Source organism: Habropoda laboriosa, unplaced genomic scaffold (genome assembly GCF_001263275.1).
Source record: "Habropoda laboriosa isolate 0110345459 unplaced genomic scaffold, ASM126327v1 scaffold126, whole genome shotgun sequence".
Classification (NCBI taxonomy): domain Eukaryota; kingdom Metazoa; phylum Arthropoda; class Insecta; order Hymenoptera; family Apidae; genus Habropoda; species Habropoda laboriosa.
The window spans coordinates 58,739-67,996 of NW_017100288.1; the positions used below are offsets into that span (position 1 = coordinate 58,739).

The 9,258-nt window shown below is 37.5% G+C and overlaps 1 protein-coding gene across 1 annotated transcript in view; it reads left to right on the forward strand.

The window, feature by feature from the left end:
• LOC108573708 (neurogenic locus Notch protein-like) overlaps positions 1-9,258 on the forward strand; it is a gene marked incomplete at its 5' end in the record, with an annotated part of 181,946 nt that overhangs the window by 56,011 nt on the left and 116,677 nt on the right. Inside the window, one exon of the mRNA XM_017936181.1 lies at positions 5,700-5,971. Coding sequence (XP_017791670.1) covers positions 5,700-5,971 — 272 coding nt within the window. The remainder of the gene's footprint in view (positions 1-5,699; positions 5,972-9,258) is intronic.

Consider the following 9,258-nt stretch of genomic DNA (forward strand, 5'->3'; position numbering starts at 1 on the left):
AGTCATATTCGCGTGCAGATGAATATGTACACGCGAGGAGAGGAGGCAACAGTAGCGTAGCTTGTTCGTGACACATCGGTGGTCCACGAGTTTTCCGAAACATCGAAGGAAAGTGGAGGAACGATCTTGGGAAACGTTCGTTCGATTCAGCGCGACTGTTGAGGGATGGGAAAGGGGTGCGTGACCCTAGTGAATGGGGAGAGATGAAATATTTATTTGTACGAGGGGGAAAGTGAACGTGAGATGAGGTTGAATTTGAAGGTAGAACAGAGGGATGAAATATGTATTTGATGAATTTTTTTTGTGGGTATGTGTGCAGATTGGGTAAATAGGGTTGTGAAGGAGAATTGGGTGTGAGGGAAATTTTATAGTAGGTGATTTATTGGAGTGAAGCTATTGTGAGGCAATTTTAGTTTAGAAAAATTGATAAATTATGAAAATTAAGTATGTTTGCGCTCTACTTTTTTCTCGTTGCTCGTAGGTGTGATTAATTATGTCATTTTGTATGAGAATTGTGAAATAAGTTATATTCTTGACTTCTTTCTTGGAAAAATGGTTTACACTTTCGTTGCCATTAGAAAATTGATAATACGCTGGGAAGTGCACTCTGGAACGCATGTGCTGCGTCGGTGGCAACGAACGTGTTAACTGGAGTTTCTTACTGAAACAGAGAACAACGAGAAATATTTGTCTTCTTCTTTTCTCTCTTTACTCCTAGATGTGACAAACTTTCTAATAGAACTATATTTCTTTTCACTTGAAAACTGCAAAATACCTTGACTTCTTCCTTGGAAATTGGTTAACCAAAGTTTCTCACTGAAGCAGAGAATACTGTGATAAAGTAATTGGCTAAATAATTAGAAACAGAAGTGTACACTCTGTGTGACGTCCTTTGAAGCCACGAAGGATCAGTTCTAATTACAGTAACAGTTAATGCAATTAAATAGGAGGACGTGTAAAATTTTCGAAAAGAATTCCTGGCAATGCATGGTGCATGCATTTTCGCTAAATTGCAGGTCCCGTGTCCCACATTCGTTAATAAAATTACTGTCCGCTTTCATAGAGCAACGCGTACACTATAGTATAATTACAGTGTACTTGACACGGTATCATGGCGAGATGACTGCGACCATGCTCGCTAGATGAGCAGCATATAAACATTCTACTTTATACAATGTTACGTAAAAGACCGCTTTATTGTTTCAAGCAAATGACAGTGTTAATTCAACGTTCAACCATTGTATTCCTCGTTTTATTCAATCCTTTTGTAATTATTATACCTTGGTTACAAGAGTAACGCAGTTTCGCAATTAATTTAGTATTCTTCGTCAAATTTAATATTTATCATTATCTTCTCGTAATTTAAATGCTTCTCAAAAGGCGAGTAAGGTGGAAGGAAAATTTTACTTTCCACGATTTTTCTATTTTGAAAATTCTTCATATCGTATCCCATATTTATTAAAAAAGAAACCTACTTACAACACATCGTCAAATCTTTCTATTTTTATATACAAAATGTTCAATAATATTGAAACTATAAATACGAAATTTCAAAAGCTTAACACTAAAACTACCGACCGGGTCAAAATGACCCATTAGCATCTTTCGAAAAAACGTGGATGTTCTATATTATCGCCGAATTTATATTCTACATGTATGCTTCCATTTGTATCGGTATGAATCGAACTCGTCATTTTGACCCGGTCGGTAGTTTTAGTGTTAACAGATTTCTACAAAAATACTAAAACTGACAAACTAATACTCTTACATATTCCCACTAATCACCAAAAAATTCCAAACAAATCATTTCCACCGGTTTCGTACCTCTCCCGCTCAACATGTCTCTTAATTATCGTAAACTACAAACAATCACCGTGGTGAAACCATGAAGACGACGTTCTCTCCTCGTGGTCTCTCTAAAATAATACGTCCCGTAGGAGGTAGACGAGGGTATTTACAATGTTTTTCCACTCGGTGGCACCGTGGTGTGTTCGTTACGTCCCTGACTGGCTTAGAAGGGAATATTCACAGATAGAAGTCAATAAATCCAACCGATGGTGCTCAACGTTGGTCAGAAGTCAGAAAGACCGGACCGGTAGTAGAGAAGAAACTCGCCTGCCAGCGAATAATGGCCGTGGAATCGTCGCTTCCGTTTATAGAGATACCGGCTGCGGCTTTCTAAGCGCACGCATACGCGATATCCTCGACAGAAGAAGAAGAAGAAGAAGAAGAAGAAGAGGAGCTGCGTGAACCAACTTGGAACCAGCTGTGCCCTCAACAATGGACGCCGATACGTTCTTGTCTTTAGCTCGCTGCTGACCGCGGCCATCTTCGTCGTTTGTCCGGATTTTTATTCGTGTCGTGAAGTAGAGGAAGCCTCGTTTTATGGAGGAGTTCCGTTGTTCGGCTGAAACGGGGAACAATGTTGAATAAAAATGGAATTTTGTGCGACGTTCAGATGGATTCTTCTTTTTCTTCTTCGAGTTACTTGTTTTGCTTCTGAAGGGAATCTTTTGGGAGATGGTTAATGTGTTCTGCTTGTTGCGAGGTAGTTTTGGGGTATTTTTGATTTTGATTTTAAGATGAAATTTAATTTTAGTATATAAACGTGGCACTTTTTATTTGACGTCGAGAGGAAGTTGTTATTAAAATTGTGTCTTGTGATTGTAGTGGGGGAATATTGGGAAGAGCAGTGATTTTCAGTGGTAGTAAATAGACTGGATTCTTATGCAAATTTATATTTTTGAGAATATGGTGAAAAGTGTGAAACTTGGGTGGAAAATTATTTTGTCTGCCAGGTACTATAGAAAGCACTGTAATTTGGATATTTTGTACATTTTTTCGTATTACCTGTATTCTGTGCAATTTTGCACTTTTAAATTTCCTACGAATGCATCAAAATCCGCAGTATAGTAATTATCAATCGTTTAAAAGTGAAATTTCATCAAAAATCAATATTAATTTTTACATAATTTATCATACAACATTATACATTTAAAGTGAAATTCTATATTTCACCAAATTTAATTAATAACAATTCTTCTATAATTTGATATTCTCCGAACTTCGCCCACCATGCACTTTCTTCTCCTTTTATTCCATCATTCGACGCCTTCTCTCTTTCTCTCAATTTTCCAAACACACGTTACCACACACCCTCACAAAAATTCACCGCGCTAAAAAGCAGCAAATCAACGCTTGCTCAACAATTGGAACTTTGCGTTTCAATCGCCAGTGGACATACCTACCTACCTACCGTTTACTAGAAACAAAGAAAAAAAAAAAAGGAAACAGATAATGAGGTTCGAGTTAACATAAAATCCACGTCGATCACGTTATGCAAATCAGCGTGAGTCAACTGTACACGGATATATTTCACCTCGTTTGAATAATATACGACTTCCCAGATCGATCGAACATGAATTCCATGTCGCGCAAGAAACTTCAATTCCGTCACATTCTGCCGTCGAGGTGAACGAGTCGTTCTACTTACAAACTCGATCCAATTTGTCGATTGTCCCTAGGAAAATACACGGGAGAATATTCGATTGGATCAGATCGAGCTGACAGGACGTACAGCCTAAGCTGAGAAAAATTCTTATGGTCATACGACCAAACGAGGCGTGAGTTACCCTTTAAAGAGACTCGTTTCTTGTATACATCCTATTGGCGGCTTCACGAGAAACGGGAGGGTGATCGATCAGGAGGAAGCACAATGCGTGTCCCGAAGACCGAGGATCGTTAGAAATCATTAGAAAGTAGCTTTTCTTTATAAAGCCTCGGTGAAGACGATGTTCTATCCTTTACCTTTTCGGTTCGTAACGCAGCCAATGACCTGGTAGAAAGCTCTTTACGTGGTTTCCTTGGAAATTGTGTTTATTGGATTTCGTAGGGAACGAATTTAAGGGATAATCGCTGTTATTGATGCAATTTTGGTGTATTGTAGTGTTTTTATGGATAATTTGCATCGAAGAGATGAAAGTGTAGAAGGTGGGGGTAGTAAACGTATCTCTATCTTTCAGTGACAAAATTTGCAAAATTATTTATTGTTCTCTATTTTTCAAATTTTTCGATTCCCAATTTATACTATTTTGCTATCTCTGAGAGTTTTCGAGCTTTGAGGGATGAAAAGTGACCTCGTCAAATCATATTCCAACGATAAAATTTGCAATTATTTGATTTTCTATTTTTCAAATTTCTCGTTGAAAAGTGCAAAATTCCCAATTTATGCTATTTTGCTATCTCTGAGAGTTTTCGAGCTTTGAGGGGTGAAAATGGACCTCGAAGGGGTCCGATATCTCTATTTTTCAATGATAAAATTTGCAAAATACAGAATTATTTAGTTTTCTATTTTTCAAATTTCTCGTTGAAAAATGCAAAATTCCCAATTTATGCTATTTCGCTATCGCCCACAATTTTCGAGCTATGACGGCGATTTTCACTCTGAAAAAAGTTTGACGATCACCACTCCGGTCTGTTCCTCTGTAGCTCCATGTGGACGGAAGCGAACGATTACGCTCTAACGATAAAGGCAAGGTTTAATTAGAAACTTCAGGGACAAAAATTGAGGACGAAGCGTTTCCCTGAACGAACCTAACTTTCGTGGGTGTTTCTGAAGTGCGCCGAAATATGGTCCCGAGAGAGGATGTTTCTCGCTATTCGAGGAGAATTGCACAACGCGAATTTTAGATACATACTTGTAGGATGTAATAAGACGTGTTGGCGAACAGAGCCACAAAGGATCGAGGTCTTCCGCTTTCCGGACCTTTCGTGGAAGCCTTGACCGCAACGCGATGATCGTTCCATTTCACGAGAACGCATTAGAGAGCTCTCTTCGAGACCGCACTGTTCCAGCGAAGGCGTCAAGTTCATCGTTGCAAATGCAGATTTAATGCGGGTCGATGGTGAAGTCGCAATGTAAACGGAACTGTAGTACATACTGTCACAGCGGTAATTTCCAAATTACCGAGAGAAGACCGCGAAGAGTTGCAGAACAGAATGGTCCACATCTCACAGAATAGAGAATTATTATTGCTTTAAACGCATTTTCCGGCCGTACCTTCCAAAACAGAAAATGATTATTTCTTCAATTATTGCTTTCACCGAATTTTCCGATCACACCTTCTAAAATACAAAATTATCATTCCTTTAACACTAGGTTTACGGACATTTCTTATGTACCTATCAGTCAAATTGACGCGTGAACAAAACCGCAGATTTTCTTTAAAAAACAACTTATTTATTTAAAAACAACATATTGTTGCGAGCACCGTGTATGTAATCATGGCCTACTGGTGCTCGCTACGGAATTGATAAAAGGACCGGGGAATATTGATTCAACAGTCTCTGTTCTTATCCGAGACTGACTGAGATACCTGTTCGCTTGTTAATAAATGTTCAGAGGTGTTTGTGTTCAAGTTATTGAGTTATTAAATATGCCGAACGAAGGGGAAGCACCGAAGGCAGGTTATAAATGAACCTCTGTGATAATATATATTTACATAAAATTTATAATAAGCATAAATGGTAGGAGAGAAATGTAAACGGTTTCTGTAGTTGTGAACTCAAAATGACGCGTTCCGTGAACCTAGTGTTAAACTGTAGAATTCATATGTCTACCAAAAAATCAGCAGAAATTTTCCCGCACAACCGAACAACACTCCCTCAACGCTAACGGGTGTCCTTTTTCTCTGTTACAGATGCACACCGAAATACGTGGGAGAGTACTGTCAGCACCTGAACCCGTGTCACACAGGACCACGCTGTCAGAACGGCGGTTCTTGCCGGGTGAAGGAAAGCATCGGTGGTGGTACTCCTTCGTTCGCCTGTTCCTGTCCCGTCGGATTTTCCGCGAGTTTGTGCGAGATACCGATCGAAAACGCATGCGACTCGTCGCCGTGTCTGAACGGTGCCACGTGCAATCTGAAATCGCTCCACGAGTACGTTTGCACCTGCGCCACTGGATACACAGGTGAGAAATCACCTTTGATAATTGAATCCTTCGAACGATCTGTGCCAGACGCGTCCCCCGTCTCACGTACATAAAGCCTTTTCGAGCGATAAAAATTCACGACAAAGAGAACACTTTTCATTCCACGTTCGAGAAGAAGAGAAAAGAAACGAAACGAAGACACCGAAAAATCTGGCGACTTAACGAACCGTCGCGAGGCGTTATCGCGGAAAAAATCGCATGCATAATTGAGTCGTTCGCGACATTTTCGAGGGACTATTTACAGTTACACACATACACAGACGTGGGAGCATGATTTCGTTACGACGGGGAATTCGAGGTATTATGCGATCATTAAAGCGGCATTAACCTTGCTGTTGAAAGTTACGTTGGACGAATCGCGGATAAATTTGGATTTAAATAAAATTGAGATAAATTTGAATTTAAATTTTGGAAGTTTTACGTGTCATTTGAGTATTTGATGTTTCTCGCGAAGATTCGCTAGATGTTGAATTGTATATTTCGCTTAACTGGTAATGAATCACGGGTTGTGTTGTAACGTTGATGTTACACAGCGTGTCTTTTTTAATATGAATATTTCAGAGTGGAATTGAAGCTATCGAAAAAATGTTTTCACAAAAGTTGTTAAATATAATGTGGTATAAATAGTTTTTTAGTTAATTATTACCCCATACAGACGAACAAAGCTCACCATTTAATACTGCCCAAAGTATAGCTTCTTCCGCAACAAACACAAGCTTGAATTCTCTCCTTCCTAACCTTCCTGAGCTCGCGAAATTTTTCAGCGCATAGTGACTCACGTCGGTCTCTCACACCGATTTTTAAATGATCGGAGTGTGGTATTTGTACCGTACAGTTTCATGCAATTCATTAGAAGAACAAGGAAGGGCAGGGTGAGAGAGTCTATTGTTTCTAAAACAAATAAGCGGATTCCGATTTCGTGGAACCGCTACGCGAGTCTAGGAAGGTTAAAGAAAATCTGAACCACAGCGAAATACTTAACATACTTGGCTTCGTCAAAGAAACAAAACTGACCGACAAAATACAGTATATTCTCCACAAGTGTCAGACCGCAAGGAAGCTAAACCTGACACTCGTAGAGTCAGGGACTACGTTTTCAAGCCTCGCGCCCGCCTTTGTAGTTTGCCGAACGTAGCCAAGGACAGCGAATAAAAGATAAGGATGAAACGTGAGTCAAGGCAACTAAGCGATTTAAATATCAACTTTTTTAATTTTATGTTTTTTTATCCCGAAATTTTTCTTAACATATTGATGAGATTTTTCTGATGAAAATGAACAACATTTACTTATTAACACGTTCACTGTCACGCCAGATTTACAGGTTGCGGTCAGGCGGCCACAAGAAAATACATTTTAAGCATATACATTAAGCAGCTCATATTTGAGCTGGCAATACACAACACAATTAACTACTAAACCAAATCACCAGAAAAATTTTCAATATTATTATTGAAGTAAACTTTCGTAGAACGAGAGTGAAAAGTTGAAAGAATCAAAAGAAAAAACGCGAATTCATATTTTTCTCGATTCTAGAATATAAGAAAATTTGAATAAAATACGCGACGAGAATTGAGGAGAAGCATAAGTTAAACGCGTACAAAAATATTCAATAATACACGAACTAGAGATGAAGCTATTATTTCAATACGCGATGCACTGACTCTAGTATTTACTAAAATTCAAAAATTCTCGTATAACTTCCGAAAATAAATTATTAATTACGGTAAACTAGTGAGACGGTTTAATTTAGGGAGGACATAGTGCCCGAGTGTAGTCCACTCGTTTCAAATCAGCTCACAATATACAATAATAAATCAACTAACTACTTTACATGCAATTCATGCAAATTCCTTGGATGGTAAATTATTAGTAAACAAAATAGCAAGTCATAAAATAAATTCGATAACAGAGAAAGTAAAGAAAAATTTCAAATTAATGCTGTAACGAAAAAGCAACCTCTCAAAGTCATTTCAATATCCTATTCAACAAGTCTGAAGAATAACGATGACTAAAATTCAAATGTTTATTTCCCTAAACCTTCAAAATAATCTCGAAATATTTTATTCGAAGCGGAGTATTCCAAGTCAGTATCGATAATTGAAGAAATTATTTGATTGTATTTAAAAGAACCGAAAGGAGAATATTTAAAGTCTGATATTAAATGTCTAGCAAGTACCAGTAATTGGTAAAATGATTTATATTTGTTTTAAAAGGAAAATTTCTAATAGGTATTAGTTAAAATGAATTATTATTCAGTCTATTGTATTGAAATTCTAATTGATTCTAATGTATACAAGTGTTACAAGAAGGCTGAGTGTGTACAGGGTGGACACAGGCTAGCTAGTAGCCCCCGATCACTCTATTCACATCTCAGAACCTTCAGGTCAAAATACGCCGCGAAGTGTCTAGGGCCCAGTATAAAGGGTAAATGATTTCGCGGGACATCGGCGGGTCCTTATATAACTGCGGTACCCTCTCCCCAAAGTCATTAGCAAAATCGTCCGTTAGGTCAGGCGGGAAATTTTCGCGGGAAATTTTCGCGGGAGATTTCCGTTATCGTAACACGGTATAATTTATCAATTTTCACAATTTTGTTATAAATTTATACTTCCGACAATTTGTTATAACATTGCATATAACAATTTATACGTTTTTACAATATTCTTCAATGGAAACATAGGTTTTAGCGTTCTCGTTACTTACTCGTGGTTAAATTAATTTCGTAGGGATTAAAAATCAGGTTGACCTGTGGTCGTAGATTAAAAATAACCATAGTACAGCTAAATTTATCGTGTTAAATAATTCCTTTTACACGAATCAAAAATGTATTCAACGTTTGTTTGTTATAATATCGCGAAATGAATTATTTGTTCAGTTCTGTGCATTTTCTCTACAGTTCAACCTAATTTACTTAAATTTACGTTGCGAGACAGTAAACTTACTGACTCTTGTAGAGAATTTACTGTACTTTGTGAATATCGTTTATCGAGAATATGGTATTGTAACAAGCAAACGTTGAATAAATTCCTAATTCGTATTAAAAAAATTATTTAACACAATAATTTCAGCTTTATTATGATTATTCTTGATAAATGACCACAGGTCAACTTGATTTTTAATCGTTATAATCTTTAAATTCAGTGTGAATAGAGAAAATGTGTAATATAATTCATTTCACGATATTATAACAAACAAACGTTGAATACATTTTTGATTCGTGTAAGAAGAATTAATTAACTCGATAAATTTAGCTGTACTATAGTTAT